The sequence below is a fragment of the Argentina silus genome, assembly GCF_951799395.1.
Source record: "Argentina silus genome assembly, chromosome: 3".
Taxonomy (NCBI): domain Eukaryota; kingdom Metazoa; phylum Chordata; class Actinopteri; order Argentiniformes; family Argentinidae; genus Argentina; species Argentina silus.
This window is the reverse complement of record NC_139657.1, coordinates 23,821,828-23,840,889: the sequence shown is the minus strand read 5'-3', so window position 1 is coordinate 23,840,889 and position 19,062 is coordinate 23,821,828. Positions and strand designations below refer to the sequence as shown.

The window sequence follows — 19,062 nt, the reverse complement described above, 5'->3', positions numbered from 1 at the left end:
ATGTGTAGTATTGAGGCAATACTTTTGAGATTCACTCTTTATCAGCTTGGAGGGAGGAATAAATCATTAATCCTCAACAGTGTTTGGAGAGAGCATAGTCACTTAACTCTCATCCTTTCGACAAATGTTGAGACTATTCAGCCTGAGATTCTTCATGGTAATTCGTTAAATTAATTTGAAGAAATCGTTTTAAAGAAAAACGGGCAAAAATAAGTTTTTATTAAAATCCACATCGGTCACAAAGTAACCAGTCCAGAATAAACAAATACAAACATTTGAAAAGTGAAGTAGCTGCCACTACATTTCACAATAATCCAACCCAAATTCATTTAACAGCAGTGACCTCACACTTGTGGCCTATGATTTAACAATAACTTTTGTTGCCCAGTGCGAACTTAAGGAGGATGTGATCGTGAGTTATGACAGACAGTAATGCTAAAGTACAATAACCTCTGACAAATGGTAGGAGTATGCATTCATATAAAAATGTACTATACAACCACTTATTTTCATATTACATTTTGCATCCATAAGTTGACGCATGAGCAGTTTCTTGGCAAACAGTGCAAATGGAAGTTGTTCTTGCTGTGCTTTTGCAATGCCTGCATTGAACGCTTTTGACTATAGCGTACCACTGATTATATCTGTTCCGAACCAACATTCCTTGTGTAATATCTCATTTCACACTGTAAAGTAAGGAAAAAGTAAAATAGAAAAAAATCCAATGAGAATTTAATAACAGAACTACATTTTCATAAACATACGAAATATACTAAACATCCTATTATAAAGCAAAAATAGCACCCATTTGAGTATTGTAACTCCATGATAAAAAGGCTTGCGAAGAAATTGCTAAAACATCCCTGTGGGATCACTTTTGACCATGTGTCTCGTTCTTTCATGTGATCACTCGGTACCTGTTTTTGGCACAGAATTTATAAAACTAGAATAACTAGCTTATCCTAAACTTCACAACACATTATTTGCAGTATCATCTTACTGTATAATGTTATGCCAAAGGTTCACTTAGGAGTCTTTTAACCTTTAAACTTGTGTAAGTTTGAGTGAGGGCCTACTGTCAGTAGCCAATACAGTATGCCTACCTACACCTACTGCATCATCTTGCAGTAAAGTATACAACACAAATAAAATGGTTTAAATAAGCGACTTTCTCCAAGACAATCAAGCATCATTGTCGAGTCCCTGATTTCACATATTTAACAGACTGCCTTGAGGACAATCAAACACATGACCAAAAAAAAAGGATAAACTTCACCTCTAAAAAGTATCTGCTTTGACAAGTTCATCTATCGAGTTAAAAGTGTATATCCCACTAATTGGCTAATACAAAAAAACAAAAAGGCTACAATTTGAGAACAGTCTTGAAACTGAGGTGCAGCTTCTTGTAAAGAGAGGATGGGGTTGAGGTCTATGCACATCCAGTTCGGCCTTTCAGAAGCCCTTTCCCCTTCCTTATACATTGCCCGCCCATGCCTGGGGTTCTTTAGAGCCAACAATGTCTGGGATCCCATCAGCAAAGGACTGCTTCATCCACTGTCCGTCTGGGAGTTGACCCTCTGTGGTGGTAGTAGTTTGGGAGGTAGTCGCCTTCTCTGCAGCATCTGAAAATGAAGTAGAGATGGCTTGTACATGTTAAACCCTTTTGAAGTTTAATCTAAAGAATCTCAACAACAAGTGTACACATTATGTCAATGAATGGAATCATTTCAATTTAGCTGACCTGTTTTTTCAGCAGCTGAGAAGGTACAGTGACCGTTGCTCTGGCCTTCTTCAGGCCCAGCTGCACCATATGCTCCTCCGAAAGCGTCCTCGTAGCCAGGGTCGTACTGCTCCTCCTTTATAGCCATTCTCTTGGCGTCCTCTGTGCGAGGGAGGAAGAAACAAATGAAACCTCACAATTTGCCTGAGTTCTAGTACAGCTCGTTCAATTAACCAAAAAGGTTGTTTTCATGGCAAAGGCATCAATCAGTTATGTTACCTTTGGCCAATCCCAGATCGAAGGAGTACTTTAACTCCTCAATTTCATCACTTCGGGCCACGCCCTTGAGCTTGTCCCGCAGCTCCCTCAGCTTGATGTAATAGTGCACTTTGTCTTGGGCGCGTGGAAACTGGGCACAGCGGGCACTGGAGGAGGGCATCAGGTACAATGCCTGTAGGGGATAAATGGAATGTGTTATCATCTATTCATCAAAAATAGAGGATACCAGCACCACAATAACAAATAAAAAGATGGTAGCGCTCTTACCACTTCACAGTCAGGGATTGTGTGCGGCTGCAGACCAAATGTAAGTGTCTTGGGCTTTTTCCCAAACATCTCTCTGCAGAACATTTCGTAGATACCTTCAAAGAAACAATTTCAGTGGTTATCAAGTCACATGGCAGTCAAATTGTCTCCAATGTTCTCTTCTCTCATCTTGTTGGTAAACCTGTACTTACATTTTCCATTGAAAACAGCAATGAGAGGCTTGTATTTAATCAGCTTCTCAACAAGAATTTTGCCCCCCTCACGAAGCTCTTTGCTGTAAAAACATATATTGCACAGTTTGAGACAAACACTATTTCCCACCAAGAGGCCATTCAAGTACTGACAAAAAAAACTGTGGTTTCCCTAATTAACATTTCTGACAGACATGGGCTATGTCAATGTTCTGATAATTACGTTGAGAGGTCTTTGCTTCCTGGCGTTGTCCTTGCGACCATGTTGGTGAAACCGATCTTGCACTTTTCTGGCAAGCTGGTGTCCGCCAGATGGTCAAGCTGCACATCAGTGAATCCAGATAAGAACAGACACTTCCCTGAAGAGGAAAGGTATTCAGTCACTCATTGCATCATACTGAAATCACTGTAAAAGTATGTTGTGGGGATTAGCAAGAGTTTAACAAATGGTTGTTCACAATTCAATATGGGAACAAAGTTCTTACAAAAAAAAAAAAAAAAAAAACTTACAAAAATGGTTTCCAGGACCAGGGAACCACCGTCCAATATAGGCTGCATTCAGACCTGGGTTTATACCAATCTAGAAGAAAACAGTAGTGGATTTTACTCTACAGATTATAACAACCAATCCGAGGATGCACTCATCTCAGGTGTAGGCTCCAGGCTTACAGAGGTGCCTGAGGGTCGATTTGGAATTGAGACAAATAATCATTGTTGAATTGTCTGGCTAAAAGCAATGGACTGTTGAACTCACAATCACATAGTCCAGGTTGTACTCAAGAATGTCTGGCAGGGTTTTGGTCATGACCTCTTCCTCAGTCATGCCCTTGAAGCGGTCCCTTTTCTTCTTCACCTTCTTGAAGGTTTCGTCTATCTTCTCCTGCTTACCGTCAGCCTCGTTGGCCTCCTTGCCTTTCTTAGGCTTGGGACCCGGTTTGGCCTTGGGAGCCTTTGGTTCCTTTGGCGCCTTGGGTATTTTAGGAGGCTTGGGTTCCTTTGGTTGTGCAGCTCTCCCTCTCTTTTTCGCTGGAGCTGCAAGAAGGGGAGACGACCTCAAATTACCCCGTGAACCTTTACACCAACTATCACTGCATTAAGTGAGCACTGTGATTCGTTGATCATGTGAGCAATGGACCCGAAAGCATTTCACCCACATATAACTTCAATCCATGGCCAGTAATAAAAATCATTGAGGATCACACATTCTTATGACAACTGCTCTCTGTCCGTGTGCGATATTGGATCACAGTACCTTTCACTAGGTCGGTGGGCTCCTGCTGAGACATGGGGTCGTGATTGACAGCCATCTGTCCTATGACCCTCTCCTCTCTTGGTCCCTCCAAGTAGTGATGATTATGATGATGGTTTATGCCGGGAAACTGCTGCGCCTGTAGGGCTTGAAGTTGCTGAGTAGACTGGATCCTGTACAAGAAAGACAAAACGAAACGGAGCAGGGTATTAACATTATTACAGAAACCTATCAAATAAATACTTGTGAAAAAAGTACACAATGCCCTAGGGCCGCCCCGGATTAGTCGACTCGTCGATTGGTTGGTCAGTAGACCCTTGGTCGGCAAAATTTTGTTTGGTTGTATGATTTTTTTTGTTTTATACATATTTGAATGTATTCAAATTAATGACGCAACAAACTCATTATGATAAGCGACTATTATCAGTGTATGTTCTTGTGTGTGCACACTCAGATTCAGGCTTTCCTTGCATTCAGGCTTTGTACAATAGTATGGCAGCATTTCAACTGCATTTTCTGATGGCCAAAATGTATATTTAAATAATTTAAAAAAAGGTCCAGTACATAACATTCAAGCTTGCAAAAAACATCCTTATGGTTGTAGTGATTAGGGAGATATGTTATTTTGCTCCAGAAAAAAAACTCTTTATCCAACACTCGGTTTGCATATAAACATATTGTTACTGCCAGGGTTGTTCTAGGGGAGTGGACTCACAGATTTTCGCCTGTCTGTCTCTGGTGGCTGCCTCTTTGAATCGTGTGCGCATGCAGAAACACAACAGCTAATGTCCAATACGGCAAGTCCATTTTGGGGGTGTTATATTATTAGGGAGGATGTTGTTGTTTGTAACTTCGAACTGAATTTCACGGTGGAATTTCACATATTTCCAACAAACTTCCGGGTACAGCCCTATCATACCCACAGCACACTTGGAGACTTACAGACTTCAGTGGGACTACAGAGACTACAGTGAGACTACAAAAAAACAGTGGGAAATCATACAGTAGTAGTTACAAACCGCTGCATCAACATCCTCATCTCATGCTCCACAAAATTCATTGACTTCATTGTTGTTGAGTACAGTGGGGAAAGCAAAGCCAGCAAATCACACAAATATGTAGTGCAAGTAACTGCCATTGAGAATGAAGACATACATGTTGAACACTTTTACAAAAAGGACAGCAAGGGATTTGACATAAGAGCGCACTGACACATATGGTGTGGTGTCCCTAAGACAGATTCTTAGGATCCTTCTTACATAAGTTGCAGACAATAAAGAACGTTTTCATTTTGCAGAGGCTATCTCCGAGGCAAACTACGAGCAGATTGGGTGTCTGTACATGACACTTTTGTATAAATAGGGGGGCAAGCCATTTTTCAATAGTGTAAACCATTTTCTTTCGGTATAATTAAGAAAGACACTCAAAACCACAAATGTCACAGATTTACATTAAAAACCCAGGGAGAGTTGATGGTCATTCTGTTACCAAACTTTGAATCTCCATAGTTCTTAAAGTAAATGTGTTCTGTTTTTTTGTTGGAATTGTTGTGTCGAAACTACATGAACACCAAAACGAGAGCATACCGTCTTAGTTTTGTTTTCAGGGTGCTGCACCAAGAGCGAGATGAGATGCGCTGCCAAAAACGTTGATCTGATGACAGAAAAGGCTATATTTCCTAAAGGGGAGCTATCTGAAAATCATTTCGGCTACACTTCATAATGGGAGGCAAATTTTCCTACTTAGTTTTTAAGGATGATTGAGATTATTTGTCAATTTATATTTGATCTTATGTGCTTATTTCTTTGCATCTACGGCTCTAACGCTCTCGCAGCCAAGGGAAATGGACTCGCTGCTTCAAGCGAGCCTGGCTTCACAGACCTGCTGCTTTTGCATGCGGTCTAGCATGTCTCATACATCATTGTGAGTTGTTAAACTGTGGCTCATGGTACTGAAACAAAGAAAACATTGTTGCATTATGTATCGATGAAGAAAAACCTTCTTCAAGATATCCTACTTGTTTGTTGAGTTGTTCTTGAAAGTTGAAATGAAGTCAAAATACTCACCAGATGTTATGTTTAAATCAGTTTGTTTTCCCGTGGCTGTAGTGTATTCCGGGTACCAGCTCATGCACACTTTACCCTCAAGTTGCATATCAAAATAAGACTAGTGCAAACTGTGTTAGTCTTCTCACAACACATGATGTCAAAGACTTATTTTGATTAGGGGAAAGGGTGCGCTTGGCATGCACTGACAACAGGAATACGCAACTGCCACAGGGAAACACTGATAAAACATAACTTTTGGTGAGTATTTTGACTTAATTTCAACTTTCTGCAGGTAAGAACAACACAACAAACAAGTAGGATATCTTCAAGCAGGTTTTGACGGGATGTGTTTTTCGGTTTCAGTCAATGTATATTTTTACAACGTGAGAGAGAAGCCTCTTGTACAGTTGCAATTGACTAGGCCATCCACTCAATCTCATAACCCATATTAAAAATGCACTGTAGAAACAAATCAATGCATTTAGTAGATAAACTTAACTGATACAGAATGCACAATCCAGAATATGCAATAAAAACAACTCAAATTAATTAAGCACACATGCTTTCAATTCAGATTCATAACACCTGGCCATTCAGGGGGGATTTTGAACCAAATCTGTTTCCTGGGCCACTTTCTGACGGGGGGGTAACAACTCACCACTGTTGAAGATATTCCGAGGGGACAGGCAGAGATCCATACAGCTTTTCTTCCATCTTTAAGGTAGTTTTATGTAGTTAAATAGATCAATATTCAGGTCACATCAATTGGCTTAGGGCATTATCTACATATTAGTAATTGAAAATAGTCTGGCAGTGTATGAATATGAAGGCATGTGTCAGGCTGAAAACTCAGAAACAAATCTTACTTAGGAAATTGTGATACATCACACATGATATCTCCAACCACTGCTGCTTTATCGTTAGCCATAGGTACGTGTATGACTGAGAAGCACGTAAGGCTACTTTATCATCGAACCAACAACAACTAAAACAATTCTTCATCAACTCTGTCACTTGCTTCCTCACTAGCAGGTTAACTAGTTATCATCTTCCTGACCTGACAGAACTATTTATGGCGGTTTCGCTTTATGCCATCCTTTGTATTGCTAAATCACTAACGTTAGCAAAGCTAATCTAGCTAGATATTAGCTCAGGTTTATCGTGTACCTTCGCAGTAACTCAACAAAGCGTCAACAGTGTATGACCCACTTCTATATCATCCATTTCATTGAATACATTTTATTGGACAAAAACATTTAAAAAAATCTGCTAGTAAGCTAGCATCTTCCTAGCTAGCTTGTTGTGCTGGCGAGCTAGCTTTTCTGCTAATTAGCATGGATGAATGACTTGCTAACTTCGCTATGTTATACTGAGTTGCTTCGCAATAAGCGGCATAATCTTGACTACGAACGAAGAGAATGTATACATACCTTAAAGATGTGATTGATATTATATTTTTTCTGCCTTGAAAACGATTCACTGAATCACTTTCGCGCTCGAGGCATTAGATTTGCTAAGGATGCTGCAAGCAACAAAGAGACATGACAGCACTGCACTCAAGTCAACTTTGACATGGGAGCTACCAACATCGATTTTTAGGGGAACTCAAAATTACAATGTTTTATTATGAGGTGCAAAATAATTTGTTGTTAAGTATGAATTTTACATGTTGTTGTGTTTGATAGTGTATCTATAATGATTGTACATGTAGTCGATATGAGTGTATGAGTCTAAATATTCCCGTACAACCATAGCCATGAACCCCTATTTTAACATTGGTTTGCTCTGCGTAGACTTTTAAACTCTGTGAGGTTGCTTTTCATTGGCTTCCAATAACTAAGCGTGTTATGGTGCATTCGGTAGCTGTAGGAAACTCGGAGATACGAGTTCTCGAGTGGGGAATAACCACTTAAACGACCCTCCATGTCGGAGTACTTCCAAATGGGAAACTCGGGTCAGTATACGTTGTGACATATCCACTCGCCTTCTCGTCAGACGCTGATTTCGAAAGTAAGTGGTAAAAATGTAAACAGTATTCATCTTTCTGTACAATTGTAATTAGGGGACGCTCCTCAGAGGAGAAAGGGTAAGACCATCCTACTCAGTGATTTCAGAGAAATAAAAAATTGTGAAACATTTAAAGTGATCCTTTTTAGATAAAACTACACTAAATATATTCACATATCACCAAATACCTGATTAAAACACACTGTTTTGCAATGAAGGTCTAGAGTAGTCTCAACAGCACCCTCTAGGGTAGCACCATGGTGTAGCCAGAGGACAGCTAATTTCTGTCCTCCTCTGGCTACAATGACTTCAACACAAAACCTTGGCTTGTGGTTCTCACCCCCTTCCATAGACTTACACAGTATGAACTAACATATTCCCCATCCAATCAAAGAATCAGAGAATTCATCTAGTACTGTAAGCATAAGCTGCAGCTAGCACTGCTAGTGCGCGAAGTGTGGTGAGTAGTTGACTCAAAGAAAAAGACAAAAGTTGAACAGTTTTGAAGAAAAGGAGCAGTGAGAGAGAGCAAGCTATATTTTGTTCTATTTACTTTTCTTTCAATTACTTAGCTAATGCAGCTAATTTAACCTACTTGACAACCTGACTCAAACAGAGAGTAGTATGTTAGCTTGCTGACTAAGGCTATTTATCACTGCAACTCCTCGGAATCAAGATCAACTTTTGGTTTTATGAATGTATTGCCACCGGGGCCCACCAGAGTAACTGTTAAACTGCTTTGCTTTCCATTATTGTAAACATGGATTGGAATTGTAAGTTACATGTGTTAGTTCTAGATAGATCTAGATAGTTAGATAGAAAGATAGAAAGATTTAGCTTGGCGAGGTTTTTGCGCCTGGTCACAGACCAAGGTAAGAGCAGAAGAGCACATGGATTTGATTATGGTGGCGGATAAAGTAAAAGACAGTTTGGTTAGTGGGTTATACAGTATATATGGGTAATAATAAGTACTGTTGAAGAAGAAGAATAGTTGAATTTGCTGAAGAAAGCCCACTAATAAGTATGAGCAAGAACAATAGTTACAAGATCGTTGAGTGGCTCGAAATCCAATGGTAGCCATTGTCCACCCCAGAAACTAGCAATGTAGCCACTGCAGGCATGCGCAGAAAGGTATTTTATTTAACATATAGTTAGGCTAAATGTTTCGTCCTGTGCGGCGAAGAGTTCGTAAGACCCTAGACATTATACATGTTAAGCTAAATCTAATGGACAAGGGGCAAACATGAGTAAAACACTAATGTTCACAACCTTCGTTCATTGTTTTCCAGCATTGAAAAAACGTCCCAGTCCTTATTTTTTCAAGGACTGCAGATGGAAATGGATGCTGAGTGAACCCTCTGGCTCCTATCTCTGTGCCCACCACCATAATTCTGGATATAATTGCCTAATAAACAAACAATGATATCACACAAAATTAGTGTCAATGTCAGTTTTGCAACTGATTTAATATCTCTGTAATAACAAACTTGAAAATTCCAGAGCACAGTTACACTTCCACATGTACAAGTGAGGGATACGACAAAATCCCATTCTTTAAAAATATAAAAATAAGACACTGGACACATGCTGTATGAAATGCAATAAATAGTTATAAAAAATTAAGACAAAAAAATGGGCTGTGTTTAAAAGAGAGGATTTTGAAAATGAGAGTCCAGTCATGATCGGTCATTTCTCCTCCATCTTCCTTCTAGTGTATCGCATGCATAATGATGCCTCAGTAACGCTGACCCCATGACCCTTTTTCTTCTTCTTCTGTACTTTGTTCAGAAGGTTTCTGCTCCCAACTGAGGTTGAGGTTGAGGTACATTGCTACTGTTACAGCTGATGTCCGGTATCTGGTCGGCAAATGACTGTGTCATCCATTGGTCATATGGCATGTGGCCTGTTGTTGGGGTGGCCTGGTCTTTACTGGCCATTCCTGCAAGAGGTAAGTAAATATGCATTACATTTATGGCATATAGAAAATACGTCATCTCAAAACAACAAATCAGCCACATTATGAACAATGTATCTTATAAATTAATCTGTACAGCAGGGTCTACCGATACACTTTCCTTTCAGACCAATAACAACAGAGTGAAGAGATTCTTCTCACCTGTCTCTTTGGTGGAGGAAATGTTGCAGTAGCTGGTGCTTTGCTTTGCCTCTTCGCCGCGTGCCGCACCACAGTTCTCATACTCTGGATCCACCTGCTCCTCCTTGATTGCCATCCTCTTGGCATCCTCTGTAGCGCAGGGAAAGAAGAAATGACAGGTTACACATCTGTTGGCCGCTAGAAACTGCCTGGCAAAAAGAATGACTAATCTAGAGGACAACAAATACACGGTTAGCCTTTAAATGTGAACCAAACCACTCAAAATTGAATTGCGTATGAAAAGCATCCATCTGATGCATCATATGCAACATTTCCCAATCTTGACCATCCTTTTACCTTTGGCAAGTCCCAAGTCAAAGCTGTACTCTGTCTCTTGCACTTCACGTTTCGGGACCACCCCCTTGATCTGGTCCCGTATCTCCTTCAGCTTGATGTAGAAGTGAACCTTGTCCTGAGCGCGTGGAAACTGGGCACAGCGGGGGCTTGATGAGGGCATCAAGTAGCAAACCTGTACAACAGAGAACATAGATGAGAGAATGGCTAGTCATGACATAAACAAATGGTTGAGTCTTTAAGGGATACTTTTGACCTCAAAATCGTTGTCCAGATCACCTTACACACATGTGGGCATGTGTAAACGGCGTCCATATGTGTTCTGTAGATCAAACGCTAGGTATCGCTAGTTTCAGGATTTTACTGAGTAACGTACAGTATTTGGGGGTAATCATAGGGTTTTGAAAACTGCAAGGAGCTTTAGTGAGGAGTGAGCTTAACATTTCTGAATGAGCTACTTCCTGGTTTGTTTACATCCATTCGCACTGTGCAGTGCATACATCTATCACGTGTGTTTACTAACATACACCTTAACTGAGACTCAGTGGCAGGCTGGAAGCCGCAAAGCACTATGGTCATTGTAGGACTTCATCATTCGGAGATATGACTTCCAGGTCCGATAAGAGGCTATAGTCTTACTTGTGTGCACACGTTTTTATATATTTTATCGCTATTAAACAACAAAGACCACTTATAACTTGCTGTTGAGTCGTGGTGACCTGTTACGGATGGGGGTCGCACTCCCCAGTGCGGTCCGTAGGTGTCTCCCTCTGGCCGTCCACTGTGTTGCCTCAATCACAGACTTATCACCTGCACCTGAGTGTAATTGTCACTGATGCTTCATGTACCCTCACTTCCCTTCACTCCCCGCTTAGTCTTCACCCTGTGTTCACCATTTGTTGGTCGCTTCGAGAACGTAAGCTAATTGAATACTGTTTTTTAAGTACTGTTTTTGGAGACTGTTCTCCCCCTTTGTTTTCGAGCTTAAGTCCGTGTTTGTATCCTGTTTTTTCTGCACTTCATTAAGTAAAGATCCTTTTGTTTGGTACTGCTACCTACTCGTCCGCCTCCCTTTATCTGCACCGGACCTGGGTCCGCTTAGTATACCAAAACGCTACAGTGACCATAAATAAAAAATAAAAAAGGTTTTGTGTGTGTAACTCAAACTTTCACATAATTAATGCATTCACATTAATGGGAAAATTGTGCAAACACTGTATGAAACAACGTATCTGAAGTTAGTAGTTACCACTTGAGAGGACTTACTGTTTCAGTTTCTGGAATTTTGTAGGGCTGTAAACCAAACTCAAGATTCTTTGCCTTCACTCCGAAGATCTCTTTGCTGAAAATTTCATAAATACCTGCAAAAAAAAAAGGAACAGAAAAAAAAACGTCATCTATACTATTATGTCTAACTAAAACGCTAAGTCTAAATGACCACACAAAAAAAGGATTTCACATCTCATCTGTAGAGATCAATAGGAAAACTAAATCTACAGAGTATACTGTAGACTGTAAGATGCTTACATTTTCCATTAAACGCTGCAATTAACGGTTTGTATTTCTTCAGCTTCTCCACCAGTTGTCGGCCTCCTTCACGAAACTCTTTGCTGTAGTAATAAATGAAATTATTATTTGTGAATCGGAAAGAGAAAACTAATTTTGGTTGTTAATATGATGCCAGTGCTTTTCCTAACTACAATTGGATACATTTGAACAAAAGAGGCTTTGACACCTTGAGAGGTCTTTGCTTCCTGGTGTGGTCCTCTCCACCATGTTAGTGAAGCCGATGTTGTACTTCTCTGGTAGGGCCTGGTCATGCATGTGGTTGAGCTGCTCATCAGTCAGACCGGACAGGAACAGACATTTCCCTGAGGTCAAAAACAGGAAAAACTTTTACACTTATTACACAGTACTTACCATGCTGTTACGTCATAAGTGCAAGATAAGTGCATACAATGTCCTACTGGTATGACGTCTATGTAAAAGTACAGTGTGGTTCAATGTTCTGTATGTAAATAAAATAAAATAAAAATATCAAGCGCTACATACAGAAATGGTTTCCTGGGTTTGGGTAGTGACGTCCCTTGTAAGCTGACAACAGGCCTGGGTTGATCCCAATCTGAGAGGGAACATCAAGGTGTAACACTTCAGTAACAGGCAGGAAAGAAAGTCTATTTGCAGTCTACATTGAATATCACAAAATGCTTTAAGGAAATTGACTGCACATCAAGATCAATATTCACACGTTGAAAACAGCATTCTAATCAAAGCATGTCTACTCACTATCAAAATGTCGAGATTGTGGGTAATGACATCTGGCAGGGTTTTCAACATAACCTCTTCCACTGACATGCCATTGAAACGGTTGAGTGACCTTTTGGCCTTCTTCAAGGCCTCACTCTGTTCATATTCTTCCTGTTGTTTGCCCTCCTCTGGTTTCTGTTTGGGAGGCCTCCCTCTCTTTCTCTTTCCTGGAGTTGGAGCTATTGGAAAGAAGCACAATTTGTGAGAAAAAAAATTAATTGACTTGGATTGATTGTCCCATTAATTGGTGGAAAAGCAACATGTGAATGCATTTGGTCATAAAGTAAGGTCAGGGTGGTGGTGGGGCAATTTGTGTATTTGGTGTGTGTGTGTGTCTTTTGGATAGAGGAAGTGATACCTTGCGATGTATCCACAGGCTGGTGGTGTTGGACAATGGGCTCTTGATGGCCAATGAAGTCATGATGGAAGTCCAACTCTTGATGGACCGGGAGCTCTTGGTGGACAGACAGCTCTGTCATGACCCGGTCTTCTCTGGAGCCCTCCATGTAATGACCCATATGGCCTGTGTTGTGGTACTGCATCACATGCTGGGCCTGGGGGTGCTGCTGCGTGGACTGGTACCTGAATATCCAAAAGGAAGAGGACAAGAGACATGGACTGGGGTGACACTGTGTACTCTTTGGTTTTAACGGGATATGCACGTAGTATAGTACAGGCGGCGGTGATAGAATCCCATGAATTTGAGTCAACATAACGTATATACCCATTTCCCCATTCTCCACCCTTTTCCCTCGTGTATAATTGTGCACTCCCCCACATGTATTTAAAAGCATTGGGTTGGTGTAAGCAAGGCTTCTTACACCAAACATATGCTTTTAAATCCATGTATGGTGCACAAGTTCATACTTAAAGTAAAAGGGTGGAGAAATGGGATGCAGGGATGGAGAATCGGAACACACCATTCACGGAAGTCCTGTACTACAGCCATATTTCACACTTATTGGCTTGCCATCTCATTCCAATCATGGATTTGTTTACTATTGACCATGTTTTTCTTATCGATATGTTTAGTTTAGACTCTAGTCTTAAGAAACATTACTACACATCATCTCACACAGACTGCAAATAAGACATACTTCTTATGTCATTACCTGTAAAACGTGTCAGGTGTTGATTTCATTGCAACTGTCATTTCGGTTTTTAGACGCATACTCATTAAGCGGAAGTAATTGCAATTTGATCAATGAGTTGTCTGCACTAAAATTATCTTTCAGCCTATCACTGTATGATCACATACACGATCTATGAATATGATGGAATATGAGAATCCACAAATTATGCACTGGATCACAATGTAACAAGTATGCACTGTTCACAGACGGGATCACAATATGATCTCTAAAGTAAACAGTATTGCAGGAAGAAGCATGCTTTGTCTCCCTGATTTGGACAATACTTGCATACTGCAGGCCTTAATAGTAGCCTTTTGCTTTGGCAGTTGATGCAAAATGCCATCTACTTCATGCATGTAGATAAAACGCCAATACTGACATTTAACAATAGTTTCCTTGGATGCAAAACCTCCAACACCAATGCATTCGAGGGGGGACAACTCACCACTGTTGGAGATAATCCGTAGGAACCGTCAGTGACGTATACTGCTTTTCTTCCATCTTTATCGTGGATTTACTTAAATAAATTAATATTCATGTTGCTGTTACAATGATTGCATGCCTTTGCTATGAAAGGCATCAACAGTAAGTGTATTGGCAAGCTACCTGTCTCGATTTGGCACACTGATTGTTATCGCAGCACCACAAAGACTAGGAAGGGCTACGGATAACCAACATTCATTCTACACAGTCTGAATCTTGAGTCTACAGAATAAGCTTGCTTGAAAATTCGAGGGGGATAAACGTGCTAATTAAAGAGATTTTGTGTAGAGACATACCTGTCATACATATGTTTAGAATTCCTTTTTCATCAAATGGGCCGATTGAGGGCGATCAATGCACCCAAAACAAAGACCATTTAGGAACATTGGGGGTGTTTCGTCTGTTCGGCTTCTTGGTGGCTTTTTGGTAGTAACTTATCGCCCCCTACTGGGATGGGGTGAGGACATGACCAGAGCTCAAATCAACTTACCGTGTCCGTTATGAGTTATGAAATAGCAAAAGTTATGAAATAGCAAAAGTGTTTTCTCTGAATCCAATGTTGAATTTTATTGCAGAGCCCAAGAGATTCTGGAATTTAGAACCACACTTGCGGTAGAAATCTTCTGTACAAAAACTTAACGGTAGATGGCGGTAGAGCGTCAAATGTTGGGCTAGCTACTTGTCTGAAACATTCCGAAGAAGAATCTAGGTTGTGACCTACTGTACTGTCAGCAGTGTGCTTCAATTGTAGCCCTCGTGAACTGAGGTTTCCTTGTGAAAAGCAGTTACAATTTCTTCAGTCTCCGTCTTAGAATACAGTAAGGTAATGTAAATGGCTGGATGCAAGTTTATAGCTTGTTTAGCTGAGTGTGGAGCAAAGTGAGGCTAACCAAACAATTAGCTAGCTAGCAAAGCTATCCACAGCCCCCAGTCTTTGCTTACATATAGCCTGTATCAATCGTCCCATCACAACATATAGGTATGTGATAACTAAGTGGACATCAAAGCAGCATGACAAAATAGACCCCTGATGATGTCATATGTCATTCATATCTAAACGTGATGGCAGTAGCTGATGATAACTGTGAGGATGGCACTTAATCCTCACCATCAAGGACATGAACATTTCCCAGTTGTATGACTACATGTGTATTTGTTTTGCATCTTTCTTCAAAAGGGCCTTGTTTTCAATCATCTTTCACCTCTTAACATAGTTAGCATGTTTCCACCATTTCACCTGATCCGGTTAATTGTCTTGTTCATTGAGTGTTTGTGCCTGTAGTATTGGGTAGAAGGCAGTTGCAAGCCCCTCCCCCTAATTGACTTGAATAGGTGCAGGTGTTTAAAAGATCGGGAGAGTGGCATACATTACATACAGTGGCATACATACAGTGGCATTTAAAAAAAAATTGTTTCTCTTGGACAATGATTTTCCTTCTTGTTTTACCCTTAACTATTTGCCTTATTGAAGCATGTTTTGTTGTATTTATGACTTTATTTAAAACTCAAAGCTCTTTCATGTGCATGGGGAGTCGCCCAGCTGTGTCACAATAACCTATGTACTTTTGTCTCGTTCAACTTGTCAAAAAACATGAAATCCCTATTATTGTGGGCAGGAGTTGCACAGTTAGTGCACAATGTTGAAATGTGAACTGTTTTGAACATAATAGGTAATGTGATTTAACTGCATGATGATTCCAGTATCCTCTCTCCTTTGTAGGTTAACTGACTGGTGGTTCCCTCAGTACATGTGAAGATGCCTGCGGGTGTGTCTTGGCCTCGGTACATGCGGATGTTTGGTGCCAGTGTATTATCCATGTTTGCAGGAGCAGAGTGTGTCCACCAGTACTACAGGCCTGATCTGGTCAGCACACCAACTCTCATCCTCTCTTAGTCTGCAATTTTAATTTGATTAAATCTCATGCATCTTTCAGTTAATTAAATAACTGTCTCTCTCTCTGTTAGACTATTCCAGAAATCCCACCCAAGCCTGGTGATTTGAAGACAGAACTGTTGGGATTGAAAGCCAGAAAACAGGCTCAGGCTGCTTCTCAAGGACAATGACCTGTGTTGCTTTTTTACAGTATATATCTAATGTATATGTTAAACATGTTTGGAAACCACAGAGAGGCAAAGCAGAATAAGAAAGTGATTTCTGAGGAACTCATACAATTGTCTTTTTGTTATGTTGTGAGAGAGCCATCAATCAATTAATCAAATTGTATTTATATAAACATAAAAATACATAGTAAAAAACTACGGTTGGACAGAGAAGAGAGGACTGATAGTTGGACACATTATAGTGTTATAATGGTGGACTGAGATACAAATGTAATACAATTAAATTAGAGGCTCTGGTAGGCTGTTCCAGTGCTTGGGGCCATGAAAATTAAAAGCAGGCTTTTCATAGGTCTTGGTCCAAGGCTTTGGGACAACTTAAAGACCAGTACAAGAGAGTCTGAGGGTTATATTGGGTACTTGGCTGTCTATCCTCCCAGACAACCAAGAACCTTGGGATGATCCTTGACAACCACTTATCCTGAACATCACGACAGCACGCTCCTGTAGATTCTTCAGAAGGATACGTCCATTCCTCACCAGAGAAGCAGCACAACTTTTGGTCCAAACACTTGTGATCTCTCGCCTTGACTACTGCAACGCACTCTTGGCCGGACTCCCTGCCTTGGATAAAGGCGTCTGCTAAATGCCATAAATGTAAATGTACATGACTTAAAACATGCCAGACATGTACCCATAAGAAATGTATTTCCTGATTTATTCTGATGTCCTCACTAGGCCTCACTAGGTGGATGCATCTTTGTAAGCAGTTGTAGAATATTACTGTTCATGCTCAGTACACCAGACTGTGAGGTAGATGGTATACATTTATTTTTCCTCAGATCACCTGTCCATTTTTCTAAGTTTTTATTTATTGACATGATCTGGAGGAATGTTGTTAGAGATCCAGCACTTCTTTTTCCTCCCTCTCTTGTGATCGGCTATAAAAATCATTAATTACTACAGATTTTAGGTTTTCCCATAAAAGCTGAATTGTCTCTGTAAAATGCAACAATGTTTCAGATGTTATCTGTATGAAATTAAATACTGTAGTAGGCTTACATGATGTCAGTCCTGTAAATAAGTGGATAACACGAATTTCCAAGTGGTTCTCTAACCCTAACCCTTTCTTTAATGCTTTTGTGTTTGTCTAAATACCTCACCATTTTTTTTTTTTTTTTTATGTTTGGATTTAATATAAGAAAAGCGAATTGGAGTGATGAAGTCGCTTTTCCCCTTTGTCTGAAGCCGCCTAATCATTTTTGTAAACTGTCTCTGGTGTCAGAAAGACGTGGCAGGAGGCGAGAGCAAAAGCTTTCACAAGATATGGGCGTATCCTAGCAACTAATGTAAACAACCTTCATCCAGCAAGTATGGCAACTCCACGAGAGCAAGAGGCTGCAAAATATCTTGAAAAACACAAAATTATTGAACTTATGGATAATTTAACAAGCATGCTGTTCTTTCATAGACCAGGTTGGATTTCTCTTTCAATTGTTTTAGGAAACATTGTTCTTACTGAGGCTGACAACAATGTGTAATATAGCCCGCTTGCTGCCCTTGGCGCTACATACATTGTTGGCATTGACTATCACCGGATACAGCCTGCAGGGGTTTACTCCATAGCTATAAGCTATCATTAGTTGTCTTAATGTATAGAATGTTTATAAGCGGCAATAGATATAACACTCATTAATGTACTTTATACTAGAATGTTAGTTGGGTTTCCCTGGCTAATCGAAGATCATGCCATTGGCTTACTTTTGTTTATAAAGCCCTTCTCCAGAAACTATTATTATATCGTACTTTACCTTTTGAAATGGAGGATCACAAATTATACAAGATCTCAAGACTAGTTAGTTGTGTAGGTTCCCTATGCTTCCACAGATTCTGGTATAACAGCTTTTAGCGCACATGCCCCATCCTCTTGGAATGGCCTTCAGGAGGAAATGAAGCTTTCATTGGTCACCTCTAGCCATTTCAAGAGAATGTTTTCATTGAAAATTGGAACGGTTTTAGCGGATCCTTTGTTGTGTGATCTATTGTTTGTGTCTGTTTGCTTTTTGCATCTATGTTGTGCTTAAGGGTTTATCATTTTTGTTATTGTCTTCTTTTTTTTCTTTTGTAGATTTCAATTTGCTCTCCCTCTAATTTTGTTTAAATATTGTGTGATTTTGTCTGCCTGGATGTTTCTTTTATCTCCTAGCTGCCATGTACTTTGTTCTGTTTTTTTTTCCAGAGAGACCGCGAGAGTTTCTGATCTCCCAGCTTGAACAGCTAAGAGTGTCCAAAATGCGATCTTTAGATTGCCCAAGTCTGTTCAATGACTCAAACCTGGATGCAGTTTTTGGAATTTTGGACCCTACCAAACAAGGCCGCATTACTTTTGTTCAGTATAAGGAGGGTGAGTTACTGAAATTAGATTTTTAATTTATCAATTTGGGTACACGGCCAAATTGCTGTTGCTTTACAAAACAAGTGACAAAGGGGTTCACCTAAACATTTAGCGGCATACTCCCCACTACCATTTATTTAACTTTGTATAATCACGACTCAACACAAATACACGCATTTAACATTGTCATCGTTTTGTCTCATAGCGTTAACCACTCTAGGAATAAAAAACTTCAATGAGTGCCCTGATGGTGTGGCCAAGGACAGGATATCTCAGGAAACCTTCAAGAGAGAGGCGTAAGCACCACCTCTATCCCTTCAGTTAGTAAAAAAAATGCCATATAGTCACTCACAGGGAAAATCCGACATTTCTAAGATTTAATATATATATTATTATTTTTTACAGGAAGGATGGCTTACAGCGAAGCTCAGCAACATTTCTGTCGTAATGCAGTTGTACATTTTGTATTATATAAT

General features: G+C 40.1%; 4 protein-coding genes across 8 annotated transcripts; 2 read left to right on the top strand and 2 right to left on the bottom strand.

Annotated features, from left to right (window-relative positions):
* Positions 1-198: 198 nt before the first annotated feature.
* Positions 199-7,299, bottom strand: LOC310802106 (G/T mismatch-specific thymine DNA glycosylase-like). Of its 3 annotated transcripts, XM_083666384.1 has the most exons (11): positions 7,185-7,213; positions 6,413-6,468; positions 3,710-3,879; positions 3,212-3,489; positions 2,968-3,037; positions 2,681-2,816; positions 2,458-2,540; positions 2,267-2,361; positions 2,000-2,171; positions 1,742-1,882; positions 199-1,622 (listed from the first exon to the last, which is right to left on the bottom strand). In XM_083666384.1, the coding sequence occupies exons 2-11, from the start codon at positions 6,466-6,468 to the stop codon at positions 1,474-1,476; spliced, it is 1,350 nt and encodes a 449-aa protein (XP_083522510.1). In that variant the 5' UTR covers positions 7,185-7,213; the 3' UTR covers positions 199-1,473. The 3 variants fall into 3 exon arrangements, with proteins under 3 accessions (XP_083522510.1, XP_083522511.1, XP_083522509.1); XM_083666385.1 differs by lacking the exon at positions 6,413-6,468 and having other exon boundaries at positions 7,185-7,299; XM_083666383.1 differs by lacking the exons at positions 6,413-6,468; positions 7,185-7,213 and having other exon boundaries at positions 3,710-6,354.
* A 1,907-nt stretch (positions 7,300-9,206) lies between these two features.
* LOC310802105 (G/T mismatch-specific thymine DNA glycosylase-like) lies at positions 9,207-14,548 on the bottom strand. 3 transcript variants are annotated; one of them, XM_083666381.1, is made up of 11 exons: positions 14,430-14,548; positions 14,096-14,167; positions 12,876-13,099; positions 12,497-12,696; positions 12,263-12,332; positions 11,946-12,081; positions 11,738-11,820; positions 11,477-11,571; positions 10,214-10,385; positions 9,878-10,006; positions 9,207-9,700 (listed from the first exon to the last, which is right to left on the bottom strand). In XM_083666381.1, the coding sequence occupies exons 1-11, from the start codon at positions 14,438-14,440 to the stop codon at positions 9,546-9,548; spliced, it is 1,347 nt and encodes a 448-aa protein (XP_083522507.1). In that variant the 5' UTR covers positions 14,441-14,548; the 3' UTR covers positions 9,207-9,545. The 3 variants fall into 3 exon arrangements, with proteins under 3 accessions (XP_083522507.1, XP_083522508.1, XP_083522506.1); XM_083666382.1 differs by lacking the exon at positions 14,096-14,167 and having other exon boundaries at positions 14,430-14,542; XM_083666380.1 differs by lacking the exons at positions 14,096-14,167; positions 14,430-14,548 and having other exon boundaries at positions 12,876-13,481.
* Positions 14,549-14,832: 284 nt separating this feature from the next.
* On the top strand, positions 14,833-17,252 carry uqcc6 (ubiquinol-cytochrome c reductase complex assembly factor 6). Its single transcript, XM_083667434.1, has 3 exons — positions 14,833-14,956; positions 15,854-15,997; positions 16,099-17,252. The coding sequence occupies exons 2-3, from the start codon at positions 15,890-15,892 to the stop codon at positions 16,195-16,197; spliced, it is 207 nt and encodes a 68-aa protein (XP_083523560.1). The 5' UTR covers positions 14,833-14,956; positions 15,854-15,889; the 3' UTR covers positions 16,198-17,252.
* A 312-nt stretch (positions 17,253-17,564) lies between these two features.
* On the top strand, positions 17,565-19,034 carry efcab10 (EF-hand calcium binding domain 10; the record flags this gene model as incomplete). Its single annotated transcript, XM_083667366.1, has 4 exons — positions 17,565-17,667; positions 18,431-18,595; positions 18,792-18,882; positions 18,992-19,034. The coding sequence occupies 4 exons, from the start codon at positions 17,565-17,567 to the stop codon at positions 19,032-19,034; spliced, it is 402 nt and encodes a 133-aa protein (XP_083523492.1).
* Between the last annotated feature and the right edge of the window lie 28 nt (positions 19,035-19,062).

Coding starts and splice junctions, on each gene's coding strand:
- LOC310802106 (XM_083666383.1), bottom strand. CDS start 4,073: ATGTATAAAACAAAAAAAATCATACAACCAAACAAAATTTTGCCGACC. Junction 2,817..2,967: donor TGGTCCTGGAAACCATTTTT/GTAAGTTTTTTT, acceptor TTTCCTCTTCAG/GGAAGTGTCTGTTCTTATCT. Junction 2,541..2,680: donor GGAAGCAAAGACCTCTCAAC/GTAATTATCAGA, acceptor ATGTTTTTACAG/CAAAGAGCTTCGTGAGGGGG.
- LOC310802105 (XM_083666380.1), bottom strand. CDS start 13,347: ATGTTTGGTGTAAGAAGCCTTGCTTACACCAACCCAATGCTTTTAAAT. Junction 11,821..11,945: donor GGAAGCAAAGACCTCTCAAG/GTGTCAAAGCCT, acceptor TTATTACTACAG/CAAAGAGTTTCGTGAAGGAG. Junction 9,701..9,877: donor TTCCTCCACCAAAGAGACAG/GTGAGAAGAATC, acceptor TACCTCTTGCAG/GAATGGCCAGTAAAGACCAG.
- uqcc6 (XM_083667434.1), top strand. CDS start 15,890: ATGCCTGCGGGTGTGTCTTGGCCTCGGTACATGCGGATGTTTGGTGCC. Junction 15,998..16,098: donor AGTACTACAGGCCTGATCTG/GTCAGCACACCA, acceptor TCTCTCTGTTAG/ACTATTCCAGAAATCCCACC.